Source organism: Onychomys torridus, chromosome 11 (genome assembly GCF_903995425.1).
Source record: "Onychomys torridus chromosome 11, mOncTor1.1, whole genome shotgun sequence".
NCBI lineage: Eukaryota > Metazoa > Chordata > Mammalia > Rodentia > Cricetidae > Onychomys > Onychomys torridus.
In genome coordinates, this window is record NC_050453.1 from 10,729,086 (window position 1) to 10,748,897 (window position 19,812).

Genomic DNA, 19,812 nt, shown 5'->3' on the forward strand with positions numbered 1-19,812 from the left:
GTTTCTCTGTGTAGCTATGGTTGTCCTAGAACTCACTCTGTAGACCAGGCTGGCCTTGAACTCAAAAATAAATAAATCTTAAAAAATAGTCCTCCCCAGCCTTACCCACTCTGAGGAGTGGATGGAGGTAGAGTGGGAGGGAGGTGAGGAGGCAGGAGAAGGGGAGGGAGGGGGAACTGGGGTTGGTATGTAAAATGAAAAAATTTTAATAAATTAAATATATTAAAAAAGACTAAAAAAACAAAACAAAAACAAAAATGTAAACAAATCCAATTCATGCATGGTATTTAAATAAAAAAACAAAGTACTTCTGTAAAAAAAATAGTCCTCCCCTTCCTCCTCCTTTTCCCCCTTTTCCATCTCAAGACAGTCTCACTGTGTAGCCAGGCTTATCTTGAACTCATTGTCTTCTTGCCTTAACCTTTAAGTTCTTGGATTATGGGCATGTGCCACTGTGCCTAACTTTTTATTATTTAATATTACTCCGCAAGTCTATTTAAAAGTGCTTCTGAATCCTTCACAAAGTGTTGGGTCAGCCAAAAGAGATAATTTTAAGGAGTCAGACCCTGACATCCCCCTCCCCACCCCCCGGAAACTTGTTTCTGGTGACCAGACCTTGTGAAGTATCGTTAGTGTCACTTCCATAGTCTTTGCCTGTTTCTGGCCATTCAGAGCTGTTGAAGAAAATGTAAGTTCCCTTGTGTGCAGCTTCAGGTCACCAAAGAGAGACAGACCACTCCAGTTTGCCTCGTCTGAGTTCTGTGAGAAGCCAGGTCTCCATGAAGCTAATATAGAGGCTGAGGGCCATGGCTCATTTTGCAGGGGTGGAACTGAGAGGAAGGTCTGTGCTTACTTCTCTGCCTGAGTTGGCAGTCTTGTACTCAAGGTATTGTCTTCAGATGGATTTCAGTAGGCTTCTGCTTGAATTGTCTGTGCTTTAAACAGGAATATGTCTTATCTTTTTTAACAGTTGTTTCGAGAAGTACGGATAATGAAGATACTGAACCATCCTAACATAGGTATGAAATCTCTATGTATGATTAGTGACAGCACGCTTCCCCTCATGGAAAGGCATTTGGATGTGTACAGTTTTACTGTTGCTCTCTATAAAACGAGAAAAGTGAGAACTCGGGAAGGGGACATTGGTGCAGTGACACAGTGCTGGAAGTCCTGGGCTGCCCTCTGCTGCTGGTGCATCTCCTGCGTGACACACTGAGGACAACTGGGCTTCATGCACACACATCGATTTCTAGCTCCTTGTTAAATCAGAGCTTGCATGTCATCAGCTATAATAGAGAAGAATTACATATATTAACATTTGAGTTTAATGCAGGCGAGATAACTTTGTATTTTGAAGAAAACAAGGCATTAATTTCAATTTTACTGAATTGTTTAGTAAGTTTTGATTTTGCCCCCCTTTACAAATAAACTTATTGATCAGATATGTTATAGAAAATTACTTGACTCTAAGGAGTAAAAAAATTATTTTTAATCTGCTTTTTAAAAAAGATTGTATCTTGCATCTTTAATGATTTTCTCTGCATGTAGCTATTAATGTGATTTTTTTTTTTTTTTTGAGAGAGAGTTTCCCTGTGTAGTTTTGGTGCCTGTCCTGGATCTTGTCCTGTAGACGAGGCTGGCCTCAAACTCACAGAGATTCTTCTGGCTCTGCCTCCCAAGTATTGGGATTATAGGTGTGTGCCACCACCACCTGGCCTAATGTGATCATTCTTGGTGAATAATTTCCCCTGTGTAAGTCTAGTACTATTTTTACTAGACCTTTTTTAATATTTCGTAAACATTAATACTTCATGATAACTTAATGTTGCACCCTCTTTCTAAGCACTCATGAAAACTCTCTTTCTGATTTTAAGTGCGCTCTCTCTCTCTCTCTCTCTCTCTCTCTCTCTCTCTCATTTTGGTTTTGGTTTTTGACTCAATTTCTTTGTAACTCTTGTACCTCTGGCAGGCCTGGTTCACAGAACTCCACCTGCCTCTGCCTCTGCCTCCCAAGTGCTGGGATTAAAGGTGTGTACTACCATCACCTGGCAAGATTTCTCTTTTTATTATCTTATTCTAACTAGAAAAGGTTCTTCTCAAAAACCGATTCAACTCATAAGTTGACTCCAGATCACTTTGTGGGAAGGTATAAGTAGTTTCCTTGCATAGAAGTAATGACTCTTGAATGATTTTTTTTTAATTTTATTTATTTTAAAGTTAGAATTACTCAGTTTAGCAAGTATTCTAATATTCTTACTGTTGCCTAAGGTCTGCAGAAAGAACACCCATTTTATGCTGTCAGTTATAGAGTTATTAAATCTTTCTCTGTCCTGCCAGCCAGCTCCCAAATAATGACACAGAGACTTCTTATTAATTATGAAAGCTCAGCCTGTAGCTTAGGCTTGTTCCTAGCCAGCTCTTATAACTTACATTAACCCATTTATATTAATCTACATTCTACCATGTGGCGTTACCTCTCTTCTATCGTGTACCTCCTGTATCCTCTCTGTGACTCCTCAAGTCTCCTCCTTTCTTCTTACCAGAGTCCTTCTTTGTCCCCAGAAACCCCGCCTAACCTCTTCCTGCCTAGCTGTTGGCATTCAGCTCTTTATTAAACCAATCAGAAGGCACCTCGGCAAAGACACATCTTCACAGTGTAAACAAATATTCCACAACAGTTACATTTCTTCTTTTTTCAGTGAAACTGTTTGAAGTGATTGAAACTGAGAAGACACTCTACTTAGTCATGGAATACGCAAGTGGGGGTAAGAATAAATGGGCTTTAAAAAAGGAAAATAAATGGACAAGACATAGAATTGATGATGCTTGGCAGGTCATGATAACATTTATACCTTCATCATTACTGTAATCTATAGTTTTATTAACATACCTTTAATTACCTCTTAATGAAAATTCAATGTTTGCTTTCAAGACCTGCTGAGCCTACAGTATAAATAAAACTTTGGCTTATTTAAACATTTACCTAGGGACTTTTTAAAATTTGTCATCTTTTGAATGTTTTAATTTGCTGATTTAAATATTAAAATAACGTATTTGATTTGTAGTACAGGAGTGCAGAGTATATTTAATAAAATCTATAGTGAAAGCTTACTCTACGTCAGATATTTATTTACCTGACTGCTCACATATAACCAATCTTCAGTATATATGCATTGCCAAGATAATCCATGAATGTCTGGATTTAAGTAACTGTTGGTCTGTATGTTCTGTATTAGGGTTGAGTTGATGGGAGTGGCAGAGCCCATGTGTGACAAAGAATACAGAGTATACTTTGACTATTGCAGGGCCACAAGAGAACTGATTCAATCAGAGAAAATCACTTTTCTCTCCTGCACTTTCCCTTAGATAAGAGACACTTGATTCAAATTATTATTCCATTAGGATTTCTTAGATTACATGTCAAGGAGTTACATCATTGAAAAAGTAGAAACGAAATCTTTAAAGGACATGCTTTAAAAGTACAAAAAACTGCTGGTCTGTGGTGGCACACGCCTTTAATCCCAACATTCAGGAGGCAGAAGCAAGCAGATCTCTGTGAGTTTGAGGCCAGCCTGGGCTACAAAGTGAGTTCTAGGACAGGCACAAAGCTACACAGAGAAACCCTGTCTCAAAAAAAAAACAAAAAACAAAAACAAAAAAACACCAGAAAAAGAAAAAGTACAAAGAACTTAAGCAATTAAAAAAATAAGAGGACTGGGATTACTGTACAGATTGACAAAGTTTTTACTCACTGACAGGAAAATGTTGCATTGAACTTAGTATAGAGCCTCTCCATTAGTGAAGGCCGAGGGTCTGTGTGGCAATGCAGATCTTCCGTAAACTGGAGTAAAGATTTGTTTTGTCTATGGTATCTAGGAAACACATTTTAATATGGCCTCTCAGATTTCCAAACTTTTTGTTTCAAATACTGAGCATGTGTAATTGCTTTTAAGTTGTTTTTGCAGATTAAATGTTTTAGTAAATTTGCTTTTTTCAGAATGTTTTTCTGCCCTGAAAATATTTCAGTGTAGATTTTCATTTGTTTCTTGATTTGTTCCTTTGTTTGTCTTTGGTGGTGCTGGGGACTGAGCATGGGACCTTCTTGCTGGGCAAGTGCTCTGCTGCAGAACTGCATCACAGCCCATCAGTGTAGGTCTTTGACATACCAGGGAACCATGTAAATTTGCATAAAATGCAGATCTAGAATAAAATCTGTAAGTGCTACATAGTGAATTGTTTTTCTGTCCTTTAGTTATATTTCCATACAAATCTATCCTGTCAGGATAGGAGCCCTGATTATTACTTTTAGTTCAGTAAAATTTATTTATTTTGTTTGTTTTTCTACATTGCAGTAATAAAATTTTTGAAAAGGAGTTAGACATGCTTTGATATAAGAAATGATAGACCTCTAAAGGCCAGTGGCTGCCTTTCTGCTTTATTCAGGTCCACCACAAGGCTCTGCATATATGAGCTGATTCAACTGTTGATAACAAGTACAGTCAACTCTCTGTTGGTACTGAGGGCAGGGTACAACATTTGGAGGGGCAGTGAGGAGTAGTGTTGAGATTTATGTGTTGGAGGCAGGGCAGAGACAGAGTATCTTAGTTAGGGTTTCTATTACTATGAAGAGACACCATGACCACAGCAATGTTTATAAAGGAAAACATTAAATTGGGGCTGGCTTACAGTTTCAGAGGTTTAGTCTATTATTGTCATGGAGGGAAACATGGCAGCGTGCAGGCAGATGTGGTGCTGGAGAAGGAGCTGAGGGTTCTACATCTGCATCTGCAGGCAGCAGAAGTGAAGACTGGCACACTGATTACATCTGAGACCTCAAAGCCCACCTCCACAGTGACACACTTCCTCCAACAAGGCCACACCTCCTAAGAGTGACACTCCCTATGGGCCAAGCATTCAAACACATGAGTCGATGGGGGCCATACCCATTCAAACCACCACACAGAGAGAAAATGAAAACCAACCCAAACCTGCTTTCTTTGAGTCATACAAAGCAATGACTCTGTTAATAAGAATAACCATGGTTCTTTGGCAGTGCATCTAAAATCTTTTTTTGGCATTTTAAATCTGTTAGTGACAAGGCAAGTCAGGGAAACATTGAATTTTCCCTCTGAGATCTCCATATAGTTTCAGATTGAATATGATATGCACACCAATGAACATCTGAGTCAGACTGCTGCCCCTTTGCCAGGTATCGGTCAGGAGACTGATTGACTAATGACAGAGTGAGGATTAAAAAGCCAGGGGGTTCCTGTGTGGTTTTTCTGAATGATGGTTAATTGAAAGAAGCCTGTTAAAGTAGGTGTTGGAGCTCCTCTGACACAGTATTTATTCTTCCTTTTGTTATGTAAATAATACTTAGCAATGCCTACAGGGTGATTTTTCTAGGTACCAAGAATACACAGGTAGATAGAGTCAGCCCTCAAGATTACGTTGTAATTGGTGAAGCACAGCATTGGCAGATGCTGAGAGGTGAAAGACTGAAGTGTGCAGTATCAGGGTGTGGAAAGATGAACAGAAGAGTTCAAATATCAAATATCTGGTTCTCCTCTTGGACTGTGCACAGTTCATCTTTCCAGCCTAAACTCCAGTGTCTAGAGTTAATGCTGTGATGGGCTAACTAGAATTAACAAATGTTGACACATACACAGCAGCACCTACTCTGAGGAGCCAACTAGAGCATCCATTCATTTCTTGTTCTCATCACCCCATCTGTCACTCACTCCACAAAATAACCATACTTGGCATTGTAGATGTGTTAGTTTCATCAACGTGCATCCATTACATATTTGATTTTAATATTTTACTTATATCCTAAGGAGAACTTACATGTATGTCATATAACTGTGTACTTAAATACAAGTGTTATTTATTGAGTACTCTATGCCACTGTGCCAAGCACATGCTTTGTTTGATGTAATCCTCACAGCAGCCTAAGTAAACTCTGATTAGACACAGAATCTTCATGGGTCCTGCTAAATGTCCCCTAGTGTTAAGTACTCACTAAGTATAGGCTACATAGGATACATTCCCAGTGGTCAGATTTTGAAGCCTGAGACTGTAGTTTGGCTATAGTATAGTATAGTGTATAGTATAGTATAGTATAGTATAGTGTAGTATAGTATAGTATAGTACATAGTATGGTGTAAGCTTTTAAGCCATCCAGTAAGTTATTGCTCTACAAGTATGTCTGCATTGTGCAGCTGATAAGGACACAGAAGGTAAGTTTCTCCCTTGTACCGAGGGAACAGTTCAAGATTTTAACTTAATATTTATTTTTCTAAACTATTACAGACTAGAGAAAAATTTTAAAACTTATATAGAGATATAGATACATAGGTTCAATAGAAAATTTCAGCACCATCTACTTACTGTTAATGAGTTCAGCACATATTTGTTGCATGTCCTCTCTGTGTTCTGTCGTGGAGATGAAGGTGCATATATGATGTGGCTACAATGGGATTGAGGCAGCCTGCAGGTCAACTAGGGCAGCAGAATGCAGACCAGGCTGTTGTTTGTGGTTCACTGCCAAGATAATATGAGGACATGTGAGTAAGCATGATCAACATACAGTACAGAAAAGAATGATGGTGTTGGACCAGACTATGTCATGGAATTTAAGAGAAAACACGTGACTGCCCTGTGGTTTCCCATCATTGGAATGGGTAATAAAGAGTTGACTGTATTTCATGTAACTTGTGGAGAATACATCTTCTTGGTTATTTTTAAGAGTTTTTCAAATCATAAATTGCTACAGATTCTCAATTCCACATGGAATTTTTTTCCTATTCCTGTGTTAGTTTGTGACTTGTCTAAACATAGCAGAAAATGGTAGACCAAGTGGTTCTTGAAAGGTAAGGCCAAACTTGGCATTGCAAATATTGCTAACCAAAATCAATGTATATTTATTGCCTGCTCTACCTTTCTGATTCAGGTGAAGTATTTGATTACTTAGTTGCCCACGGAAGAATGAAAGAGAAAGAGGCCCGTGCAAAATTTAGGCAGGTATGGAAAGTGGTTTTCACCTTTGTTCTGCTGATGGTTTTCGTGATGTGCAATGGACAGTATCACACAACCTTGAGAGTACATGGGGTTTTCAAAGGAAAATTCCTCAGTAAGAAACCCGTTTTCTTGGAATTTCACTTTTAAGTAGTTGCAGATGGTTATTTTGAGATGGCCATGAGTGGTAACATTTTATAAGTTAGACTCAGTGTTTACCTTTGAATCTGGAACACTCAGACCAGACTGAGACAGAGAAGAGATTAATGTCCAATCCTTTGATATGGCCAGAGATTGCTATCAAGTCCTGTTCGCATTATGTATGCATTACATGTGTGTTAAAAAGTTATTATTTTCTTTGATAATTAAATATATGTTGGTTTTAAAATTCGTTTCAGGCTTAAAGAATATGGTCAGTTTTATTTAGCCACATATGGAAGCAAAGTGCAAGTGTGGTGGGAGATGATGGTGAGATACATCACCAGTTCAGCATCAGTGTAACTTACTGGAGAAAGGACACAGTGAAGGAGGGTGATTTTTTTAAAATTTAGAATTTTACTTTTAATTTTTACGACTGCATTAAGTGTACTTTTATTTTTTACATAATTTATTTGAAAACCGCTTGCATATAAAAAAATGCACACTAAAATTGACTAGACCTGAAGTTCATACATCTTGGTGAACTTCTATACAGTTAGAGGAGCCGTTCAGAACAGAAGCCGGGGCACTTTGCATTGGATTTCTAGACTTTCACTGTTGGATACATATGTGTACTTATCCACTACCAAAAATGAAAACGCCATGACAGCGTTAGAACTAGAAAAACAATTATCTTTATTTTCTCTTTCAAACTCATGTCCAACATCTGCATCCAGCTCTTCCCCATCCCTGATATTTAGCTTTCTTGTTCTTTGTATAAAGAAAAATATTATTTGTTTGCATGCATATGTATATATATATATATTACTGGTTAGATTCTGAATGTGAAGAAGAACATGGGGGTTTTCTTAGATTATGTGACCTCACTTAATTTTATGCATTCTAGATCCATCCATTTTACTGCAAATTTTGTTATTTTTTTACATTTTGATAGTATTCCATTTTCTATAAATCAAACTTTCATTAACTATTCATCTGTTGTTGGACAACTAGGCTGAAAAAAAATAAACTTTATAAATTACTATAGAAATGACTAGTGAATTGTGAATTATCCATAAAATATACAGCAGTAAAACTTCAGTGATATATTATATCCTAGACTTGCCCTTAGTGAATTAGGAATTTTTATTTTAAAGTAATTTAGCTCTTCATCATGAACATTTAAAAACATTCTGTAAGCTGGACAGTGGTGACACATGCCTATAATCTCAGCGCTCAGCAGGCAGAGTGTGCAGGATCTCTGTGAGTTCAAGGCCTGCCTGGTCTATGGATTGAGATCCAGAATAGCCAGGGCTACACAGCGAACCCTGTCTTGAGAAAACAAACAAACAAACTAACAAACCACTCTGTAATCTGTCTGTTTGAGCAATGAAAGTTTCCATAAGGTCTTCCTCTGTGATAGCTTTCCATGGAGGCTAATTCTGTAAACAGAGAGACCCTCGTCAACCATGAACCTGCTTCACTTTCTGACCTGACCTTCCAAAGTGATTGTGCAGTAGCTTTGTCTTATAAGTTTCTGTTATTCGGATAGATTCCTGTAGTCACTCATGATAGTGGGTGGGCCTGTGAGATGGCTGAGGGAGCAGGCACTTGCCACCAACCCAGACAACCTGAGTTCAGTCCCCAGGAACCACATGCAGGGAGGGTGGAACTGACTCCTGCAAGGTGTCCTCTAACCTCAGTGCCATGTCATGGAAGATATGAATCCAAAGAACAGTGAGTGGGTCTAGGGCAGTTAATTTTCAAGATCCTCCTGCTGCAGGAGCTAACAACTCTACAGAATAAGTTTGGTTCCTTGCCCTTTAAATACAAAATCAACAGTGGCTGTGGAAACAACTGGTCATGAGGGAAGCAACATGAAGCCTGGGCTGCAAGAGGGAAGCAACATGAAGCCTGGGCTGTGCTGGGCCCTTCCCATTAATTCTTCCCCAGCCTGGGGTGGAATTCCTTGCTATCTGGTCAGGTGGTCTAGTTTTCTCCCTCCTTGTCAGTCATTGCTAGTAGCAGATGAGAAAGAAAATTCCAGTTGGTGATACAGAGACCCCTTTGGGATCTTTGTGTGTATTTTAAAAGATGATTTCCATTTACCCTTTTTCTTTTTAGCCTGTTGGTTTTACTTACTTGCTAAAGCATGGCGAGTATAGAAAGCTGTACCTGGTGAAGGCTTTGTGTTATCAAAGTGTGCAGTCAACCATTGTGCTGAATGGGAGCAGGGCAAGGTGTAGGTTAAGATCTTTAGTCCTAGCCAAAAAGGATGTATATTTACTTGTATTTATGATTTTTATATTAACAGTGAAAGAATGAACTACATTAACAAGGATATATAGATTCATGCCTTTGACTCTACTATTGGTATGCTAAAAACAAAACATAGTTTAAGACCATTTTAGCAACCATTTCCAGTACTGTGTCCCTGTATTCCATAAGCTGTTAGGGTATGCAAATACACACACACACACACACACACACACACACACACACACACACACACACACAGCATGGTGTTAGGGCTGGGGAGATGGCTCAAAAGTTAAGTGTACTGCCTGCTCTTCCAGGGGACCTGGTTCAGTTCCCAGCACACATATGGTAGCTCACAACCACCTGAATCTCCAGGTCCAGGGGGCAGCATGCCCTTTTCTGGCCTCTGTGAGTCTTGCACACATGTGGCACACCGACATAAATGCAGCAAAACACCTATTTACATAAAATGAAAATGTCAAAATTATGGTATTGATTCCAAAGTCAAGGCTACTACTTAGAGAATAGGAATTCCTGACCCATGTATGTCATTGTAACACTACCCCCAACAACAGCTGTGGAGCCTGAGGTCTGCTTGTAAATCCTGCTGTCAGGGTCCACAATGGAAGGGTTGTAGAGAAGTCCCTGCATCCTGCCCATGGGTGTTCTCAGGTGGCAGAGTCTGCTGTAGGCCAGAATGATGAAATATGGGCTTATGGATTCATGTGGTGAATTAGAAGCCAAAACTTCTTTCATGTCAGACATGGTCCCTTGCTAGGTGCGTGTGGTGACACTGTAGATGCCCCATTGAAACACTAGATTAGAGGTCACTTCTGTGGGAAGAATGTGTGCATTCTCTTACGTTAGCTTCTGTTGTTAGAGCTTTGGAGCTTAGGAGGATTCTTATTCCATAAATGTCAGTGAACTGGTTGCCTAGAGACCATCCCATCAGGTGTGAACTCATAGCCTCTGGTCACACTTGGTGGCCAAATCACCATGGCACGCCTTCACTGTGTCCTATAAAGTGACCTATAAAGACAGCCACGTTACCAGCAAGTTTCTGTCAGCTAGCATAGAGAAGTAGCCTGGCACCCTGAACACTGTTACCTACATAGTATATCCAGTAAAATATACATGCAAACAGATCCTGTGACTAGCAGGCATAAATTAGTGAAAATCAAGTGTTAGAACTTTGAAGCACAATGCTCCAGAATCTTACAAATGTTTATTGTTCTGTTCTGCTGTGCATAGGGACTCATACTGAAGATACTCATGGCATTGATATCCGGCCCCAACATTTAGTGACTGCAGTATTTGCTCAGTATGAAATCCAGGGACTTTCACAAGCTGTCTCTCAAAGCTTGATTCCTTCGGCTTTATGAATATATCATGTTCCCTAATCAAATAGCGTATCTCATCCTTTACCCCACTTTACTTGCCAAAACCCTCAATTGTTCCTGTCCTTCAAGGATATCCTCAAGCAAAGGGCACATGTCCAAGAAGCATTTCTGGTGAAAATCACTTGTTTCTCTGATCCTTCATTTCTTTGTCCCTCTGCTTCTGTGAGTCTACCTTGTGTTACAGTTACTGTAAGACTTTGCCTTCTTAATGAACATGTGAGCTCCTAAGGGAAGTGCTCATGTGATGTTAGTTTCTGTACTCCCTAGGAACAAGCACATGGCAGGTACTCAATAAACTGACCCGAATCAGGAATTTAATTAATTGTTTACTCATTGTGTGTTGGTGGTTTTGTTTTTTTCAAATTCATGTCTTGTCTTTGAACCATTTTAACATACATTTGATATTTTTCTAGCACTGAAATGCCACTTCCACTCCACTTTGAATTCCTTCCCTCACTCCTATTAACACCACCATTCTTCTCACCTCTAGACTTTCGGAGGTCTCCTTTCTGTCTGCACTTGTGAATAGCTCACCCACATCCATACTGGATCCACATTTAACTGACCCCACCACTCTGCACTAAAATGACCATCCTTTTAGGTACCAGATATAATTACATGTACAAGGTAGCTCTTATCTATCACTAACGCTTTCTTTTAAAGAATTATCACAGAAAAGCTTATAATCTACTTCTTGTTTGTATTCAAGGCCTTTCCATTGTTGGACACTTCCCTCTCTGGCCCTTATCCCCAGAGTCCTACACACTGGCTCTGGCTGCACAATGTACATGCAGTGCACAGTAATTTGTCCAGCTGAATTAAGGGCAAATGTAAGATGAACTTGTATCTCATTTATTGATTATTTGTTTTCTTTTGAGGGTTAGATTTTTCCTATTTCTTTATATTTGAGCTGAAAATATGAGATGTTGTTAAATACTTCACTGATTAGTTCTTGATAAGTTAAGGAAATATGACTTGAACAAATGTGATATAATTCCCAAATACATTTTGTTTTAACTCCAGCCAGCTAACTTGAATGCTAGTTTACATGTGCCAAAGCCCTCTTTCAACACTGAAGTAAACCCTTGTTCTCAACCACAAATTACATACTTTGACTCATGTAAACAGAGAAATTTAATGGGTATAGAGGATTTCTGTGGATGTTGACCAAAAGAAAAATTATAGTATGTTTTCCCAAGAAAATATTACTTTCCACATTTAAAACTTCCATCTCTTTAATAAGCATAGTTTTCTAAACTAATCATGAAATTGCTATTATTTTTAAATCAAAGTTAGTACTTTATCAAACTGAAAATGATAATTATGAAAATCAAGTATTTAACTGTAAAATAATTTTTACTTTTATCCAAATATTTATTTCAGATTGTATCTGCTGTACAGTATTGTCATCAGAAATGCATTGTTCATCGTGATCTTAAGGTAAGCTGCTACTTTGAAAATTAAAATCTTAATTATGAAAGAATGTAATAATAAGGGAGCTCGGGAGATGGCATGATGAATAAGAGTACTTGATTTGCAAGCATGAGGATCTGATTGCAAATCCCCAGCACATACTTAATAAAACGTGTTAGGGCTGTGCATGCCTATAACTCCAGCATTTGGAGGCAGAAACTAGTAGGTCCTGGGAGCTCACTGGCCACCCAGCCTAGCTGAAACCACCAATGTCAGGTTCAGTGAGTGATTCTGTCTTAAGAGAATGAAGCAGAGGGTGATACAAAGGACATTGGACATCCTCCTCTGGACTCTACCCATAGCGCTGTGCATACCCTTAAAATTTGTCATAGTAAATTAGGGCCACCTCTTCAGTTACCCAACATTTCAGGCACAGAATGTGGTGGTTTTATAGAATTGTCACCATAGCTTATGAAAGGCACTGTGTTCACCCAGCACATGAAAATGTGGACATGACATTGTCTAATGCCCAAGTTAGAAGACTTGGTTGACTGTTAACTAGCATACTTTAAAAAGATAAATTTGGAATTCTGTCCTCACCTGAAAATGTCCAAGGTCTCAGCATCAGAAGTAATGTCAAAACACAAGTCACAAATATATGTTTGCTCCACGTGGGGACCAGGGTCTTTTCTCAGCACGGAAGTTCAAAATGAGAAGAGTTAATGTGTTCATGTGTCGGTTAGCTTTCCGTCAGCCTGACAGAACCGAGAGTCTTTAGGGAAGAGGGATCCTCAGTTGAGAAATGTCTCCATGAGACGGCATTGTAGGCAAGCCTGGGGGGCATTTTCTTGAGGAATGGTTGATCAGTGGGAAGGCCCAGCCCACTGTGGGTGCTGCCACTACTGGCCAGGTGGCCCTGGGTTGTATAAAAGCAGACTGAGCCATGAGGAGCAAGCCAGTGTGCATGGCCCTCCATGGCCTCTGCTTTAGTTCCTGTCTCCAGGTTCCCGATTTGAGCCCCCACCCTGACTTCCCTCAGTGGACTGTGACTGGGGACATGGAAGCCAAATAAACCCTTTTCCTTTCATGATGTTTATCACAGCAATAGAAAGTAGATGCTTGAGATGCAAATAAACTAGTCTACTTTGGAATAAAGTGTGTGGTAGAAGTGGTTCCGTCAAACAAGCTTCAAAAGCATGGGCTTCAGTTGTGTTTCTGTCTCCTCCTCCTCCTCCTCCTCCTCCTCCTCCTCCTCCTCCTCTTTCTCCTCCTCCTTCTCCTCCTCCTTCTCCTCTCCCTCCCTCCTCTTCCCTCCTTCTCCTCCTCCTCCTACCCCCTTCTCCTCCTTCTCCTCCTCCTCCCCTCTCTCCTCCTCTCCTTCCCTCCCTCCTCCTTCTCCTCCTCTTCCTCCTCCTCCTCCTCTTTCTCCTCTGCTCCTTCACGCTCCCACATCTTCTGTTTTTCTTTTTAACATTTCCCTTTGCCTTTACCCACCCCTGGCATCAAACCTGGATTCTGTTTAAATGCATTATTGCCTTACATGGTGGTCAGAAATCTGATTGTGTTTGGTTCCATTCTTCTGACCTGTTCACTGCTCCAAATATTTCTGTACCTATTCCTTTCTCAGGAGTTTTAGGGGAAAAAAAAAAAAAAACATTTCTACAAAGAAAAAGGGTGGGTGGTTACCCTATTTCTTTGTTTGTTCAGCAATATGTGTTCAGTCCAGTCCAGTGGAGAGAAGATTCCCATATATCCCTGGACTGAGACCTGAGCACTGTATGCTGGTGTTTTCGGAGGCAGTGTGGTTACTTAGGTTCCCATCTAGTCTGTTGTGGGGAAAGTGGGAAAGTCTACCTTACTACAGATGACCAAGGAGACTTAGACCCTCACAGCAGAAAGACATTTTTCTGTTGTCGCTCTGTCCATAAATGTTGATTTAATGTCCTCTCCCAGATTCATTCATTTTCATGGTACCTGTGTCCCCCTTTAATTGTTGACCAGTTGGAGGTTTTTGTCTTGTTTTCTTGAGGGTAGGGGCAGGGGTTTTGGTTTGGTTTTTTTTAAAACAGGACCCCATCATGTAGCTAGCCCAGGCTGACCTGGAACTTGCAATCTCCTGCCTCAGTTTCCCCATGCTGAGACTATAGGCATGTGCACAGCCCTGGCCAGTGTCCCCACAGGTGTGACTCTAGACTTCCAAGTTGACAGTTAATACTAGCCACTATTGTAGTTACACTTTGCACAACACATGAGGTAAGCTAGAACACTACGGGGGGGCGGGGTACGGAGGGAGGACTTGGAGAAGGGAGAGACATGCCATGGGCCCTCCAGGGTCTCTGATTTTCACCTTGGTCAAATTTTTCTCCTTTTTGCACTCTGAACAAGCAGTCTACAAACCAGCCCATAACTTCATTAGTCTATTTATTCATCAGCTAAAAATGGAATTGGAAGCATGCACCAAAAATCAAGTCTTCATTAAATTGCTTGCATTTATAGAAGACATTTCCATTTTTATCTTTGGGTGATTGTTTTAGAATTTTAGGAAAAGCCTCTCAAACATGGGAGCAGAGTCCTTGTTTCCTATAGAACGTGACTCTAGACAGGAGTCTACTTTTAGCACAGCAAACACTGCTGAAAATGAAGCCTGCGGTAGCCGAACTGTCCATTTGTTCCCTTTCACTAAGCAGTACTTTGTTGGGGAAGTATTCTGTAAGACAAGTCAGAGGACTGAATAGACACCACAGCGCCCTGGCGGGCAGTCCTTTAGACATGCCCTGGAGCCTAGCTGCGACAACCTGCTACGATGGTGCTCATCTGGCTAATCTTGGCTTAAGTGTGAGGCAAAGTGGTGATTTCAATGTGTCATCTTTAGGATAAGTTCTGTTAAGGTACAGTTCCAAGATGCCTCTTCCCATTATGTTAAAAGCATTGAAAATAAACTGTGGAGGAAATGTGTTTAAAATAGCCTTTCTTAAATAGTTCCTGTGAGCTTTCCTTTTCAAGTGTTGAAATTCAGTCTCCCACAGCTGTCATTTGCATAGCTATGCACTCCAGAATTTGATGTTAGGTTTAAATGGGAGACATGCACTAGAAGTACAGCAGACATGTTTATTTCATGTATGCTTTTTACATTGTCCTTTTTATTATTTTCCTCTTAGGCTGAAAACCTTCTCCTTGATGCTGATATGAATATTAAAATTGCTGACTTTGGTTTTAGCAATGAATTCACAGTGGGGAACAAATTGGACACATTCTGTGGAAGCCCGCCTTACGCTGCCCCCGAGCTTTTCCAAGGCAAGAAGTACGATGGGCCAGAAGTGGATGTGTGGAGTCTGGGCGTCATTCTCTACACGCTCGTCAGTGGCTCCTTGCCTTTTGATGGCCAGAATCTAAAGGTACCTGCCGTTTGGTGCTGAAGCCCTTATCCCCAAGAGCTGTAATGTCAACTACTACTTACAAATACTTTCCTTCTTTGTCAAAGGAGCTGCGGGAGCGAGTCCTCCGGGGGAAATACCGCATTCCCTTCTACATGTCCACAGACTGTGAGAATCTTCTGAAGAAACTATTAGTGCTCAATCCCATAAAGAGGGGTAGCTTGGAGGTGAGTGTGCTGTGTGTTCCAGGTGCATGCTCAGTACACAGCCTAGATGCTGCAGGTGCGTGCAGGTGGTCCCCATGTGCTGCAGAGCACAGTTCCCAACATCTCACTTCCTGTGTCAGAGTCAGAAGTGACGGTTCTTTATTCACAAAACATCGTATGTCTCTCTCCAAAGGCTTGTTCCTTTGGTGACTTATTAAAACTGACACCATGAAGACAAAGTTCACCCACCCACCCGCCCAAGACAGGGTTTCTCTGTATAGTCCTGGCTGTGGACTCACTCTGTAGACCAGGCTGGCCCCCAACTCAGCAATCTGCCTGCCTCTGTCTCCTGAGTGCTGGGATTAAAGGTGTGTGCCTCCACCAAAGTTGACTTTTGAAGAGGATAACCCTATCCTGTGTCAGAAACTACCTGATCCAAAACAAAAACCTTTATGTAAGTTAAGACTGACTAGATATTTGAAGGTTGAAAATGATTGTGAAATTCTAATCCAGTTAATTCTTCACTTCACCTGAAATCATGTGAAGTCAAAATCTGCAACAGAAGTTTCTCATCAGTACAGAAAATTTACAGACATATGAGCAGAGTATATTGGGATAGGCACTTTTCATTCAGCACACTGCTGTTGCCCACACACATTCCGTTCATACTGTTTTGCATGTCCTAACTGTGTTACAGAATGAGCAGAGATTCTAGTAACCAAGGTGACCAGTCTTTCTTATGCTGTAATTAGGATAACTGATAATCTTAAGCACTTTTCCCATCTGGCCTTCTTTGGTTTTTAAAGATGGATTGATTATGTCTGCATGTTTGCATATATGTGAATTACATACATGTGATGCCCTGAGAGGCCAGAAGAGGGTGGTAAATCCCCTGGAACTAGAGTTACAGGTGATCATGAGCTGCCATGTAGGTCTGGGAACCCACCCTGGGAAAATGCTTTTAATCTCTCAGCCATCCCTTTAGCCCCTTCACATCTGTCTTTAGGAATATTTTGGCCTGTGCTAAGAAAATTTCAGAGACTCGGTGCCCACTCCTCACTTGGACTTTTGAAGTCCTCCTACCTGCATTGGAAGGATGGGGAACTCAGTGGAGCTCCTGTGCAGTGCATGTTTTTCTAGGGGCTTTCTGGAGCATGTACCCACCATGAGGGGCAGTGTAAGGGGCAGCCCCGGGAAGCTAGCCCTGAGCTAGTGCTCAGCTCAGCATGGGCTCCCCCTCATTCTCTTTCCACACAAACTTTCTAAAAGACACAGAATGTTTCGGTGGAAGCTGAGGACTTGGGGGACTAAGTGCTTTGAGGAGTGATCAGTTGGTAATTTTACCACATTGTTTGTGTAAGTGTGCTTAGCTCATAGCTCAGGTTTTGTGTTTTTCCTTTGGGGGTGAAATGACATGTTAATACTGACAGCTGTAGTGAAAGCCACTTTCTGGATTACTGTTCTTCTCAGTTCACGTACACCCATTCATAGAAGGTGTGTGATTGCTCAGAATGGAACCCACTAACTTGTCAGTTCTGAGGGTCTAGAACTTCAGAGAGCATTAGCCTCTGCTGGTCCAGCTCTGGAGTCCACTTTTGTTTTTGTTTTTTTAAGATTTACTTAAGTCATGTATATGAGTGTGGGGTGTACATGAATGCCAGTGCTGGATGAGGCTAGAGGTGTCATTGGGATCCACTTTTACCCAGGAACTCCTTTCACCTGTGTGTGAGTACCAGCTCCCCAGAGCTGAGGCAGCAGTCCACATAAAGGCAGTGTAGAAAGAATGTAGAAAGTCACCTGGGGGGACAGTGCTTACGAACCTCTGTGGGCTGCTCATAAAAAAAAAGTGTGCTTCCCTCAAAGACAACTAATTTACTCATTTAGATTGTGGCCAGAATAGTTATTCAAATGTTTTACTCTTTCATCCTTAACATTAAGAGGCTGAAAATTATCCAGACCTCATGGTATAGGCTTATAAGCCCAGGAATAGGAATAGTTGAGGACCAAGGCTAATCTCAGCAACTGAGCCCCTGCAGCCCAATGGTGGAGCCTTTGCCTGGCACACACAGGGCCGTAGTACAAGCTCCAGTGAAACCTGGAGTATTAAAACACTAGATTGCATGGAGTTGATTGAAAAGCCAAATTATTATCCAAAAATTTGATCTTAGCACGAGTCCCATCATCTTGTATAATTTAATATTTACTGTTGCTAATGATGATAATTATACTCTTTTAAGGTTTATTTATTATTTATTTGATTTTATGTGTATGGGTATTTTGCCTGCATTCATATATGTGTGCACCATGTATATCCCTTGGAACTAGAGTTATAGACAGTTGTGGGCTGCCACATCGGCACTGGGAATTGAACCTGGGTCCTCTAGAGGAGCAGGTAGTGCTCCTAACTGCTAAGCCTTTTCTCCAGCCTGATGATTATACTTTTTTTCTCTTTTTTTTTTTTAAATTTTTTTCCAGAGCTGAGGACCGAACCCAGAGCCTTGAGCTTGCTAGGAAAGTGCTCTACCACTGAGCTAAATTCCCAACCCTTATACTTTTTTTTAAATGCTTGGTTTTCAGAAGTTCTAGTTGATATACTTGAGCATGATCTGTCTCAAAACTTTTTCTGCCCACAGAACCATGAGTTCATGTTAGAAATATAATACTGCACACTAAACTACACACAGGCTGGTCACAGTTCCCTGAAACAACAATCCAGAGAAACTGGATACCGTTTGTTTAGAATTTTTTAATTTAAACTTCTTCTCATACATTATATTTTGGTCATATTCTTTTCTGCCTGGAACTCCTTCCACCTCCCACCCACCCGACCTTGTGTGCTTTGTCTCTCTCCCTCCCTCAAAAAAGCATAAGAAATAAAAAAGTCAAAACAAAACAAACAGCACACAAAAAACACAGAGTCCGTTTTATGTTGGCCAACTAGTCGTGGGCATGGGGCCTGCCCTGGAGTGTGTTTGATGAGCCCAGTGATACTCCACTGGAGAAAACTAGTTTTCCCTTCCCAGCAGCTATCAATTGCAAATAGCTCCCTGGTTAGGTGTAGGACTTTATGTCTGCTTCCCTTCTCCCTGCTGGACTGTGTTGGGTTTGAACCTGTGCAGGTCTTGTGTATGCTGTCACGGTCTTTGTGAGTTCATGTGTATCAACCCTGTTGTGTCCTTAGAGTCATCCACCACCTCTGGCTCTTACAATCTTCCCACCTCCTCTTCTGCGTAAATCCCTGAGCCTTGAAGGGAGGTGTTTGGTAAAGACATCTCTTTTAGAACTGAGTGTTCCAAAGACTCACTCTGCACACTGTCCAGTTGTGGTAATTGCTATCTACTGCAAGAAGAAGCTTTTCTGGTGAGGGCTGAGTGGTGCACTGATCTATAGCAGTATACCATTAGGAATCATTTTATTGTTATATTTCTTTAGCAGAATAATAGTAGTAGGTTTTCCCCCAGGCCCATGACTTATCTAGTCTCAGGTTCTTGGCCACTTTAGAAGTGTTGGGTTTGGGTATCATCTCAAGGAATGAGACTTAAATCCAGTCAGAAGGTGGTTGGTTACACCTGCACCACTGTTACACTAATGTGTCTTACAGCAAACCTTTAAAAAAAAAAAAAAACCTTGAGGTAGCAATGACTTCAAAAATGGTCTTACATATCATTTGTTATTATTATTGTTAGTATTAGGATGATGATGCAGCATCAACAATTATGGGGGAAGGACATTAGTCCTCTTGGCCTCGGCCTTCCTCGTGGCCACCAGTAAGTTGCTCAGCTCCTCCCACTCTTGTCACTGTGTGGCCCTTGTTGAGGCCCACAGCTATGGAGTAGCACAGGGCCATGGCCATGGACAGTGGAGGTTGGGAGGGACGTGAGACTGGCTGAGTCCTGCTGTGCATGCCCATCTGCCCTCACGGGAACCCCAGTGGTGGCTAATATGGCCACAAATTCATTTTTATTTTTTATAGTTTTTTAAAATTTTGTTTATTTTTATGTGTGT

At 40.8% G+C, this 19,812-nt stretch overlaps 1 protein-coding gene across 3 annotated transcripts in view; it reads left to right on the top strand.

Moving 5' to 3' along the window:
• The window catches only part of Mark1 (microtubule affinity regulating kinase 1), a 103,175-nt gene that overhangs the window by 60,358 nt on the left and 23,005 nt on the right, over window positions 1-19,812 (top strand). For 2 of the 3 annotated variants that reach the window (XM_036202081.1, XM_036202082.1), the window contains exons 4-9: window positions 971-1,019; window positions 2,700-2,765; window positions 6,953-7,023; window positions 12,198-12,254; window positions 15,386-15,622; window positions 15,709-15,828. In XM_036202081.1, coding sequence (XP_036057974.1) covers window positions 971-1,019; window positions 2,700-2,765; window positions 6,953-7,023; window positions 12,198-12,254; window positions 15,386-15,622; window positions 15,709-15,828 — 600 coding nt within the window. Of the gene's footprint in view, window positions 1-970; window positions 1,020-2,699; window positions 2,766-6,952; window positions 7,024-11,581; window positions 11,645-12,197; window positions 12,255-15,385; window positions 15,623-15,708; window positions 15,829-19,812 lie in introns of those variants that run through there. The other variant, XM_036202083.1, reaches the window with a different exon arrangement.